This window comes from Paramormyrops kingsleyae, chromosome 23, assembly GCF_048594095.1.
Source record: "Paramormyrops kingsleyae isolate MSU_618 chromosome 23, PKINGS_0.4, whole genome shotgun sequence".
NCBI lineage: Eukaryota > Metazoa > Chordata > Actinopteri > Osteoglossiformes > Mormyridae > Paramormyrops > Paramormyrops kingsleyae.
The window spans coordinates 10,105,758-10,118,557 of NC_132819.1; the positions used below are offsets into that span (position 1 = coordinate 10,105,758).

General features: G+C 45.6%; 2 protein-coding genes across 4 annotated transcripts in view; both read right to left on the reverse strand.

The window, feature by feature from the left end:
* The window catches only part of LOC111839717 (chromodomain-helicase-DNA-binding protein 4-like), a 24,560-nt gene extending 22,516 nt beyond the window's left edge, over positions 1-2,044 (reverse strand). For all 3 annotated transcript variants that reach the window (XM_023803909.2, XM_023803908.2, XM_023803910.2), the window contains exons 1-2: positions 1,874-2,044; positions 1,285-1,394 (exon numbers count right to left, since the gene is read on the reverse strand). In XM_023803909.2, the coding sequence (XP_023659677.1) occupies positions 1,285-1,348 (64 nt within the window). In that variant the 5' untranslated portion in view covers positions 1,349-1,394; positions 1,874-2,044. The remainder of the gene's footprint in view (positions 1-1,284; positions 1,395-1,873) is intronic.
* A 1,604-nt stretch (positions 2,045-3,648) lies between these two features.
* LOC111839731 (guanine nucleotide-binding protein G(I)/G(S)/G(T) subunit beta-3-like) lies at positions 3,649-8,408 on the reverse strand. Its single transcript, XM_023803950.2, has 8 exons — positions 8,352-8,408; positions 7,648-7,793; positions 7,205-7,268; positions 5,321-5,483; positions 4,915-4,981; positions 4,256-4,457; positions 3,944-4,160; positions 3,649-3,836 (listed from the first exon to the last, which is right to left on the reverse strand). The coding sequence occupies exons 1-8, from the start codon at positions 8,406-8,408 to the stop codon at positions 3,730-3,732; spliced, it is 1,023 nt and encodes a 340-aa protein (XP_023659718.2). The 3' UTR covers positions 3,649-3,729.
* Between the last annotated feature and the right edge of the window lie 4,392 nt (positions 8,409-12,800).

Genomic DNA, 12,800 nt, shown 5'->3' on the forward strand with positions numbered 1-12,800 from the left:
TCATCTTTCAGTATCAGGCCATGGAGACATCACTCACCAATCTTCTACACCAACATGGCCTTTAGCCTTTAACTGATACTTTATTGATCCCCTTGGGGAAATTCTTTTTACGCCTCAAAGGGCAGCCACCCATAGCAGCACCCAGGGAGCTGGGGGTTAAGGGCCTTGCTCAAGGACCCGCAGATGAGGCGAGGCTGGGATTGAACCAGCGACCTTACATTCACAGGGACAGAGACTTAGCCAGCTAAGTCACACACTGCCTTGAATTCTGCTCAGAAGGGACTCTTGTCGTCATTGTCTATTTTTTGTGTGGGTATACAGGCCGCCTTCTAGATGGCGAGGGTTTTGTCCCCACAAAGAAATGACTTAAGTAGTTTGCAATTTTGTTAATTTTCAATTTATGATACACATGTCCCCAGTCTAAGGGCTTCTTGTGAAAAATCACTGAGCATTTCCTCACTTACATTTGGTTTGAATCACTGAGATGAGATGCTTGTGAAAACTCATCAGTAGAGTTGCCTACAATAAATGATTTTTTTGCCAACTTAAATATGAATCCATATTAACTTTAACATTACCATATTTCAGACCATTATCAGTATGAATGTGTGATTTGTTTAGCTGCTGTATTTGCTGTTCTTAATTTGTCACATCGTATAATCAATCCATCCATTTTTGGTAACCGCTTGTGCTATTCAGGGTGGCGGGGGGTCTGGAGCCTATACCGGAGGTTACGGGCGGAAGGCGGGGACTAACCCAGGATGGGGCGCCAACCCATCGCAGAGCACACTCAGATATCACTCACACAATATCGTATAATATATAATTAAATACAAATCATAATATAATTAAGTATTAACTGATTAAATTATCTCACGCAGGCGCTGCGTACAATCCACCAGACGCAGCCTAGATCGGGCAGAAACTGTCGTAGAGCGTCCGATTGTTCTCGCGCGAAGTAGACGCGTTCTGGCGCATGCGCAGTCCAAATCGGGCTTCCGCTCCAAATCAGGCAGCGACAGCTGTTAGCTGACATGCTAACTGTTACCCAGCGGTGCTGTTAGCCGATAAGCTAAACGAGGATTAAAATGGGCGGCTCATTCGTACCGCCCCCCACCAACCAATTCCACAAGACATAAATATTCATATAGAGGAACACTGAATGTTGCACTAAAGCTTAGCTACAAGTGTTATTTCCCAAATGCTTTACTCAATAGTGAAATATTGAACCGAAGGCCATATCACAGCGGGTTACATTATTCGGCACTTTCGTTTGGACCTTACCTGGTACCACCGACCGGTCCGGGAACGGTGCGGTGTCCTCCCTGTCATCCTCACTCGCTGACATGCTGCTGGTTGGTACAGCGCAGCCTGTGGAGCCTGCAGCCGGGCGCCTGTTCATTACAGAGGGAGTGAGAGGTTTGGAAGTGCCCGCGTCCGCGGAGGAAAGACGGGGTGCCGCCCGCGTCCCTCCGGCCAGCCTGCTAACGTTAGCACAGAGGGGCTCAGTCCGCATACCCCACATCCTTCAGATGTTTAACTTCTCATCATTTATCTGAACTCAAGAAAATAAAAACAGTGTGAACTCGAATAATCAGGCAAACAGGCTTCAACATGTGTGGCGATATTTTCCGGTACATGTAGCCTGAGAGCATGCCAGCGCTGTCACGTTATTAAATTACTGTGATGCCATCCTGCATTTCACCTGCACGGAACTGAATTTAAGACTAGCAAATGAATGATCCAGATAAGCAGCACCTATCTGCTTTATTTTCGTTTACCTGTCCTTCTGCTACGCTTAAACGTTGCCTTTTCCAAAATAAAAGCAAAGCTTCGACATAAACGTAAATACCAGCCAACAGTTCATACTCACTAAATTGACGTTGCTGGGTGCACGCCGCTACAGTTCGCCACACGTTGAAATCCTTTGTGTTACAGTTTGCCAATGATAGCGGTAACCCCAGCGTTAAGCCCCCGGCTGCCCTGTGATACTGCCCTGTCCAACATCGGAGCCTCGCTGTCACTTTCTCATTAACACAAAGAGAACAGGACAGACATCCCATAATATATCTGTCCCCTCCCTCGCCATGGTTACATAGCACATATTATTATATATTATAATTATATTATGTTATACTATATATTATAATTTAATATAATTATTCATATATCTATACTATATATGTATATATATATTTGTATATATATATATATATATATATATATATATATACACACTCACACACAGACACACACACATCTTGTGGTCTGCTAAAGTCACACCATATCTTACAACCTCCCTCTGCACACACACATATGCATACGTCCTTTTTTATTAGATTTGGTTTGTTTAGTAGACACTTGTCCAAAACAATGCTCAATGCGCTTAGGGTCATCCGAGAGCATGGTCAGCCAGCACTCCATAAGCAGACATGCTTCGCCGGCCTTGCATAGAATCATAAAATTCCTAGTTAACATGACAAAAAAATATTGACATGGTGACTAACCAGGTGATGTTTTCCCAAAGGTTATATGTTCATATCCAAGCCATATTCTGTTTGTAGAGAATCTGTTAGATTGCAGAATTTCCTCTAGGCACCTGCTACCATCCATAAAAAGCCATAAGGAATAAGCTCCCTTTTATCAGTACACACACACATGCTCAGTGACACACTTTGGATTCGCCCGTGATGGTGCATTCAGCTGATGGAGAGGGTCATTTTCAGGTGGGGGTTGGATTTCTGTGTGACTGCACTCGTGTAGGAGCACAATATCATACACACGCTGCACAGACTGAGGCGTCTGCAGCTACTGCAAGGTACTGCTGTGGGAACCAACAGCTGCCAAACCATTCATGATCTTTCGGATAAATCATTTTGCATTCTGTTGTGAAGCTGGCTTTTTTCATAGATGGCTTTTTTTAACTTGTCTTAAAACTTGTGTTCATACATAATGGATCTTATAAAAAGGAGCAGACTGGTTAATGCAAAGTTCTATATTTATTTAAAACAACTTAATAAGTAGTTAATTTTAACAAATATTCATTGTGAAAAAAACCACAAGTATTTTGATCTGATCAAAACATAATGCAGCAAGATTTTCAGATTAAATACAATTCATTCTTCTGAGTGTTTTATATAATAATATTTTCAGAATGCTTCATTCTTTTCTGAAGCTGAAGTTTAATGTTAATTTCATGTTATGTCCATGTTTAACTAGAAATCATAATGAGATAAATTTAGGAATAGACAGCTAATTGGATATTCTTATCAACAATAAAAGATCTGTAGAATAAAAACAAACAAGCAAACTTGCAATACTAAACTTTTATTAGATATTCTTCCATCATTTTAGAAACCTTCAAAAACAAACGATATACTTTTTAGTCTTCCTACGAAAATACCTCAAAAGTTTTTGACAATATTTTTAATACTATTATATTTGCCACAGCCATGACTGTGGTGTTAGTAGTAGCAGAAGCTTCTGGACATTTGTCTTGCATCTTATTAATGTTTCTGCATTATATGAGCTTACTGGACTCCCAAGCAGGGTTTTATAAACTGGAAGGAGGGAGAGAGACATAGGGGCTCATCTGGAATTCTGAACTTTTACACCATAGTTCTCAGTTCACATGGATCAAATCCGGTTGTTTCGCTTGCAGTAATTCCCCCTTTCACTCCATCCACACCTCTCTCCCTGTGTCTCTCCACTTGGCTCTGGTGCAGCAGCTTAGTTCCAGATCTTCAGAAAGCTATCCCAGGATCCTGTGCAGACACACATGCCGTCCGGTGGCACCCCGGTGCAGCTTACTCTGTTATCATGGCCCGCCAGTACACCTGGGAGGAAGAGAGATGACACGCAACTAATTACAAACTCAATCTAAGCACCTAGTGCAGAAGAAGCATCAGTAACCTCATGCCCTCAGGGTGCTTCCTCAACTCACCCACTTTCTCAGCCTTGAGAGAATCCCAGATGTTGCAGTTGAAGTCATCATACCCGGCCATGATGAGCCGGCCAGAGAGAGACAGGGCCACTGATGTGACTCCACAGGCGATGCTGGAGTCCTGGTAGGTGATGAGCTCTTGGTCAGAGCGCAGGTCATACATCTTGCAGGTGGCATCATCAGAGCCGGTTACCATGGCGGTCCCAGAGGGGACGAACTGTGAGTGGAAATCATCCATGAGAAGGTCCTGCAGCCTCTAACAGGATGAATGTGCGTACAAATGTGTGTCCCTAGACAGCAGCATCCACTCACCGCAATGGCGTTGATGTCGCTGGTATGTCCCTGGAAAGTCTGCTTACAGGTGCCCTCCCGGATGTCCCAGAGCTTGGCTTGGGAATCACAAGCTCCCGAGACAAAGACATTCATGTCCGAAGAGAGAGCCAGGGACATGCAGTCACCGACGTGGTTCATGAAGACTGTCTTCTGCTTGCCAGTCTCTATGTCCCAAAGAGCACTACCAGGGGGTGGGAGTTATAATCACAGGGCTCAGTGTTGTGATGAGAATAAGCTGCTTTTTTCACTGAATGTTGCATTTCTGCCTTGTGTCTCCGGCTTGAAGACTTAATGGTGATCTCACCACCCTTATGTTGGATTGGGACTCCAGCTACGGAAAAAACTCACACTGCTCCATTTGGACTAGTGTGGTGCTGAGGTATCACCTGCCACATGGCTGCACTCATGTCTCATCCCTGAGGTGGTTTGTCATATGGTGGGTGCAGCAATGCACTGTAATCAGCGCACGCTCCTCACCTCTCTACCTATCTCTACCATCCATACAATGACAGACTAAACAGAAGCTGTAGCTGCTGTGGTTCTCATGACAAAAGCAAAAAGAGAGCTTGCAGGTCAGCGGGAGAACCTGCCTAACTACAGTTCACTGCATCAGCATCACTGCAGCGTTTGATTATTACCAAGTAGTGTCACCAGAGCTTGTGATGATTTCAGCGTCACTGAGGAAGCGGCAACACGACAGATATCCTGTGGAGAAAAAATACAGGCAGGTTATTAATGGCACACTTTATGCGCTCATTCAATGTGTATATCAACTGTCACTCTGTAAGTCTCAGTGAAGCAGATGTTAAAGACAGAGTCGAAGAGGAAGCTCTCTATGAGTATTAGTTAGAGGATGTACTGGTTTTGATATTTGTAACAGGCTTGTTGATGTCTTCAGATTCACAAAGCAAAATTGGATTACTGTATGTTTTATTCTGGGTAAAAAAGATAAGGTGTTCCATGACTATCCTGTCAGAAATTACTGGATGGCACTAAAATAAACAGTGACTGATGACTTACATATGGAAGCCTTTCTTCTCTTACCTGTGTGTGCTTCAAGCTCCTTCAAGGTTCTGACATTGCCATCCTTGCCCTTGAGGTTGTAGACGGTGCACATATTGTCTAGACCACCGCTAGCTACCAGGTTCCCCGAGGGTGCAAAAGCACATGTCATCACCCATGAAGACTTGAGAGGGATGGCAAATACCTGAAGAAAGGAAGTGAGTCACCCAGGGAGATTTAGGAGGGCTGGCAGACGCATGAAGGGTGAAAGTGAATCACCCAGGGAGACTTGATAGGTATGGCATACACCTGAAGGGAGGAAATGAATCACCCAGGGAGACTTGATAGGGATGGCATACACCTGAAGGGAGGAAGTGAATCACCCAGGGAGACTTGATAAGGATTGCAGATACCTGAAGGGAGGAAGTGAATCACCCAGGGACACTTGATAAGGATCTCAGACACATGAAGGGAGGAAGTGAATCACCCAGGGAGACTTGATAAGGATGGCATACACCTGAAGAGAGGAAGTGAATCACCCAGGGAGACTTGATAAGGATCGCAGATACCTGAAGGGAGGAAGTGAATCACCCAGGGACACTTGATAAGGATCTCAGACACATGAAGGGAGGAAATGAATCACCCCGGGAGACTTGATAGGGATGGCATACACCTGAAGGGAGGAAGTAAATCACCCAGGGAGACTTGATAAGGATCGCAGATACCTGAAGGGAGGAAGTGAATCACCCAGGGAGACTTGATTAGGATCTCACACACATGAAGGGAGGAAATGTATCACCCCGGGAGACTTGATAGGGATGGCATACACCTGAAGGGAGGAAGTAAATCACCCAGGGAGACTTGATAAGGATCGCAGATACCTGAAGGGAGGAAGTGAATCACCCAGGGAGACTTGATTAGGATCTCACACACATGAAGGGAGGAAATGTATCACCCAGGGAGACTTGATAAGGATTGCAGACACCTGAAGGGAGGAAGTGAATCACCCAGGGAGACTTGATAATGATTGCAGACACCTGAAGGGAAGAAGTGAATCACCCAGGAAAGACTTGATAAGGATGGCATACACATGAAGGGAGGAAGTGAATCACCCAGGGAGACGTGATAAGGATCTCACACACATGAAGGGAGGAAATGAATCACCCCGGGAGACTTGATAAGGATTGCAGACACCTGAAGGTAGGAAGTGAATCACCCAGGAAAGACTTGATATGGATGGCATACACCTGAAGGGAGGAAATGAATCACCCAGGGATACTTGATAAGGATGGCATACACCTGAAGGGAGGAAGTGAATCACCCAGGGAGACTTGATAAGGATCTCACACACATGAAGGGAGGAAATGTATCACCCAGGGAGACTTGATAAGGATTTCAGACAGCTGAAGGGAGGAAGTGAATCACCCAGGAAAGACTTGATAAGGATGGCAGACACCTGAAGGGAGGAAGTGAATCACCCAGGGAGACTTGATAAGGATCTCACACACATGAAGGGAGGAAATGTATCACCCAGGGAGACTTGATAAGGATTGCAGACAGCTGAAGGGAGGAAGTGAATCACCCAGGAAAGACTTGATAAGGATGGCAGACACCTGAAGGGAGGAAGTGAATCACCCAGGGAGACTTGATAAGGATCTCACACACATGAAGGGAGGAAATGTATCACCCAGGGAGACTTGATAAGGATTGCAGACAGCTGAAGGGAGGAAGTGAATCACCCAGGAAAGACTTGATAAGGATGGCAGACACCTGAAGGGAGGAAGTGAATCACCCAGGGAGACTTGATAGGGATGGCATACACATGAAGGGAGGAAGTGAGGACTTTTTGGATGGGAGTGTCGATGGGATGTAATAACTAGTATTATTAAAGGGGAAGAAGTATGATCATACTATCACTCGCTTTACCTTGTTAGTGGTGTAGCCATCCCAGACAAGGAGCTTGCCATCCTGTGATGCACTGATCAATAACCTGAGGATGAGAAAGGGTTTTATCAGTGGCATAGAAAAATCATTTAAAAACACGTATAGCGATAGCTGTGTGTGGACACTATCCATATGTGTATGATTTAGGTTGTGACTGACCGTAGCTGTTTGGGGACATTAGACACGAGTGGACACTGTAGACGTATTAAAATGATATGTGTGAGCACTATAGCTTCAATATGAACAACATGTCTGATAGAGAGGCTTCTGATGGCCCTGCACCTGTGATACTCAACTATGTGATTGAATTGAAATCAAATCTCCTCCACTGGCATTTCTGACATTCACACTGGGCCACAGAACAGTGCACTTCAGGCTTGTTGGGAGGGTAGTTGTCTGGACAGTTTTGCATGTCCTTTATTTACCTGGAGTCTGAGGACCAGTGCATGGCGTAGATTTTTGCCAGGTGACCTTTCAGAGTCTTCCTGGTCTTTGGCTGGACTCGGCTGACTGTGGCTGTCCCTTCCACCACGGCCTGCAGGGTTGTGTCCTGGACTGCTTTGCGAGCTGCCTGTAAGAAGTACACCTCGGTGATGGGATTTCACTGGTAGGCTAGACTGGGAACTGGTGTCAGAAAGCTTGCATGTTGTCATCATGTTGTGATCTTAAAAAATGTAGGTAACATGGCCTAGAGATTCAATATGGTATTCATGGCTTAGTACATTCATTATTTGTGTAAGAATGAAAGGTCAATTCCCTTTATACTTGGCCATGAACCAATGCTGAACATCAATCTAATTTGTTTGGTAGTTTTCTAAGTCAATGAAGATTTTCTTTCCCCTACAGCGGGTTCACAGCTCTGCGGTCAGCTGTAAGATGTGCAGCTGCTCTCAGACATAATGCCGTCACGCATACAACTACACCACTGATGTATCCACATAACGGACACTCGTCCAGCTTTGACGGATGTTTGCTTACAGAGCTGTGTGATTCACCAGCATGTCAGCAGAACGATAAATGGCATTACGAATGATTCAGAAAGAGAGTACAGCCAGGATGGGGTCCCTAAAACACTGCAGGTCATGTTAGCGTGACCTTCTGCGATTACTGTGTTCCTTGCGGGACGTACCGCGATCTGCTCTTTCAGGCTCTCAGCCTCCTTGCGCATCTGCTCCATCTCCGCCATGACACTGGTCGCTAAGGGCTGTCAGCCTGGAGCAACAGAAGGAAGGTTAGGTAAGGAAGCTGCTGCCCACTGGTGGTTTCTCTGAGAAAAGGTCCTGTAAGAGTCCTCACACATTTACGCGGTTCATTCACTGCGCTTCCATAGGGCACAGGACTTTCACATGCATCTACGGTATCCACAGAAATTCGCAGCCCATACACTCATACAGAGCCCACGCACACAGCATCCACAGACACCTGCAGAGTTCACACCCAAGCTCAGGTTATCTGACACAAGTCAAGCTATGTGTGTCTATAAATTACACCAAAGCATTGCCTATACACAGACGGCTGCAGAGTTGAGGATCTTCTGTCCTACTGACAGACCGGGAGGTCAACCTGGGAGGGGTAACAGGCTTAATCCCATTTGGGGATTTTATGGTCTGGCAGCTTCCTGATCACACCCGGAGATCCTGTGACGAAAGCAGTGATCGAGGATTGGAAGACAGACTAGGGAGACTTTAGGGGCAAGCTCATAAACCTCAGATTCCTGTAATTGAATTACTGAATGCTTCTTATTACTGGATCAGTGAGGGTGGGGGAGTATAGGGGAATATGGGAGAGTATGGGGGTGTATGGGGAAGTATGGGGGAGTATGGAGGAGTATGGGGGAGTATGTGAGTGTATAGGGGTGTATGGAGGAGTATGGGGGTGTATGGAGGAGTATGGGGGTGAAGAGGATTAATTTTCTTTGTAACTATTATAAAAAATATTCTCATTTTAACTCAATTATATTACTATTCTGTAACTACTGAACAATGGGAACAGGGACAAAATATGAATTTTGATGTCATAAAACAGTTTGTTATATTATGACTCTACAACAGGGGTGTCAAACTGCAGTCCTGGGGGGCTGGAGCCCTGCACAGTTTTTAGTTTCCCCTCATTTAACACACCTGATTCAACTCCTTGTGCTAATTACAGCACAGCTCTTGAGCTGAATCATTTGTGGTGGAACAGGGAAAGAACTAAACTTCACAGGGCTCCGGACCTCCAGGACTGGAGTTTGACACCCCTGCTCTACAACAAAAGCTTTATGATATATATTGTTGTCAGTTACATTCTGTTTAGTGATTCCCATCACCATGGTGACTGTCACTCCTCTAGCACTATGGATTTTGCACTGGTTTCCTTCCACTGTGCAAAGCCTCATGTTTAGGAACATCAGCGTGCTAAATGGCCCATGGTGTACCAGTAATTCATGATTCATAAGTAGTAATAGAACATGATGGATGGATTGATGGATGGATGGATGGATGGTTAAATAGGCGGTTATTCTCTGAGTGTAATGCTAGTGTATGTTTCCTGGTTGTTACTAGCGGCATTTTTATCTACAAAACACCACCTGGATTTTTTTGGCTTAAACTAAAACTGAGATAAAAGATTTAAGCTAAAAATCAGTTAATCAAATACTCAGTTCACCTAACAAGCCAAACTGTCTCACATTAATGATGACAATGGTAGAAAAATGTAATATGGCAATGTGGCAAACATAAAACACCATTAAGGCCAATTAAAAGCATTACTTTAAATCCATGCTATCCAGATCATTAAAATCTAGGTGCTTCAGAAGGCAATGTTGAATAATTAGTAGCTTCAGATATGAGGTTTGACTCAGTCTATATTCTCCTAACACGGACTCAGTCTGGTCCGAGGCCAGTGCTCTGGATGGACTCGGTCTGTTCTGAGCCCAGTGCAGTATGGTCCGAGTAGCACTGCAGTATCGGAATGTAAGAGTAGCCAACACTGAGTTACTGACCTTTTCTCACAACAGTGTGCTGTCCTTCTTTACCGCAGCTGGGGCTCTCTCTGCTCGCTCCTCTGTCTTCCTGGGAGACCAAAGCTTCTTTGCTCCCTGCACAGCTTCCTCTCAGCCCGTTTCTCCCGGCACCTGCTGGAGGTCACCTATCTTACTTCCCTTTGCTCTTACTTCTCCCTGTGAGCAACCGATGGGGATTGAAGGGGATGAAGGGAGATCAGGGATGAAGAGATAAGCCCAAAACAGAGAGAGGAAGAGTGGGGGAGTGAGTGAGACAGGTTAATGGATTGATGAAGGAAGTCAGGTCAAAAGAGGTGGACAAGTGAAAAATGCAAAGGGCAGGACAGTGGATGAAAAACAGGCATGTGAAAGCTTGACAGAAGAGCTGCCAGCAGTTTTATTGTAACGGAGAGGCCTGGCAATGATGCAGTACTTTACTGTAACAGTGAGGCCCAGTGATGGTGCAGTCGTTTACTGTAATCAATAGGCCTGGTGATGGTGCAGTGCTTTATTGTAATGGACAGGATTGGTGAAGGGGCAGCGCTTTACTGGAATGGAGAGGTCCACTATGGGTTCAGTGCTTCACTGTAATGGACAGGCATGTTGATGGTGCAGTGCTTTGTTATAATGGAGAGGCTTGGTGAAGGGGCAGTGCTTTACTGGAATGGAGACTTGACTGGTGTTTCCACACCAGTCAAGTTGTGGAAACAACAACCTGAATGTGAACAAGATGAAGGAGATGGTTGTTGACTTCAGGAGGGCACGCTGTAACCACTCCCCACTGAACATCAATGGATCACCAGTGGCGATCGTCCAGACCACCTTGCTCCTTGGTTTTCACATTGTGGAGAACCTGACGTGGACCTTCAAAACCAGCTCCATCGCCAAGAAAGCCCAGCAGTATCTCTATTTCCTGCGGAGACTGAGGAGAGCGCCCCCACCCCCCAGTCCTCACCACGCTCTACAGAGGGACTATAGAGAGTACCGTGTAGCTGCATCACGGCTTGGTACGGGAATCACTCTGCTTTGGACCACAAGACCCTACAGAGGATAGTGAAGACAGCTGAACTGATCATCGGGGCCTCTCTCCCCTCTGTCCCCTCATCGGGGCCTCTCTCCCCTCTGTCCCCTCATCGGGGCCTCTCTCCCCTCTGTCCCCTCATCGGGGCCTCTCTCCCCTCTGTCACATCATCGGGGCCTCTCTCCCCTCTGTCACATCATCGGGGCCTCTCTCCCCTCTGTCCCCTCATCGGGGCCTCTCTCCCCTCTGTCCCCTCATCGGGGCCTCTCTCCCCTCTGTCACATCATCAGGGCCACTCCCCTGTTGCAGACATTTACACGTCACACTGCATCCGCAAAGCCACCCGCACTGTGGACGACCCCACACACCCCTGCCACACCCTTTTCTCCCTCCTTCCGTATAGCAAAAGGTTCTGTAGCATACAAGCCTTCACTGCCAGGATGCCTTCCCTCAGGCCATCAGACTTCTGAATCAGAACTAAATCACACACTGTATTTCATAACAATTTGTTATACACTGTACACTGTGCTGCTGCTACTGTTGTTTGCACTTTTATTTATTTACTATTTATTTCTGTCCTGCTGCTAGAATACAGTTTATGTTAGAATACTATATCTGTAATAATACTATTTACTCAAAAATCCATCCAAACCAGCACGCTTACTACTGTCAACTGCACTGTCGTCTTGTCCTGTAAATTGCACTTGTGTTGTCCTGTGTTGTTTCTGTCCTCTTGTTTTTTGTGCCCCTTGGTCCTGGAGGAACGATGTTTCGTTTTGCGGTGTACTGCATATATGGCTGAGCTGACAAATAAACCTACCCGGCTTGACACTCAGAAAATCCTGCCTACTTCCCTCTTGTGGAAGGACGGCATTATGTAATGCTGTACTTAGTCTTGTTTCCGGGTTTGCAGGCTGCCTCTGGACTGATCCTGTCACCCCTCCCACTCTCTAATCCTAACAAACTGTGACAGAAGCAGGTTAATAGGTTTGCGGACAGCTTTGCTAACAAGCTCAAGAGGCAGACGTCATGCTGCAGGTTTGCTCTTTGGTCTTGAAGGTAAGGGGGTAAACGCTCGTTTCTGGGCTGTGCTCCGACACCAGCAACAAGTGCCGTCTTAGTGTCACCTCCTCAGGGCTACATTATGATGCTAGAGCTACAGCTTACACTGTACATATAGTAACAAGTCTCAGATAGCTCACATAGACAGGGCATGATTAAGACATCTGGTGCTGCATTATTCAATTATTTGTTGCAACTGAACGGCACACAGTTGATGTATTTACTAATATTTACTTTTACATTATTACATTTGGTGGGCTGTGACGGGTTGGTGCCCCTTTCCAGGGTCATTCCCCGCTGTGGCATGTTGTTCCTGGAATAGGCTCTGGACCCCCATTACCTTCTACAGGACAAGTGGGTTCAGAAGATGCATAGATGGGTTTCTCTCTTGGCCTCTTGTGATTGTGCATAGTTCTGCATGACATGCCCCTCCAAATTACCAACAAAAACAACCAGGACAATATTAACGATAATAATATTCCTGAAGTAATTCATAGCATGAGATGTCTTTT

Bases quoted from the DNA above. Each gene is read 5' to 3' on its own strand.
- LOC111839731 (XM_023803950.2), bottom strand. From the start codon at position 8,408: ATGGCGGAGATGGAGCAGATGCGCAAGGAGGCTGAGAGCCTGAAAGAG. The intron at 7,269-7,647 runs GTAAATAAAGGA...TCTCATCCTCAG, and splicing joins CACTGGTCCTCAGACTCCAG to GTTATTGATCAGTGCATCAC. The intron at 3,837-3,943 runs GTGAGTTGAGGA...TCTTCCTCCCAG, and splicing joins TCTCAAGGCTGAGAAAGTGG to GTGTACTGGCGGGCCATGAT.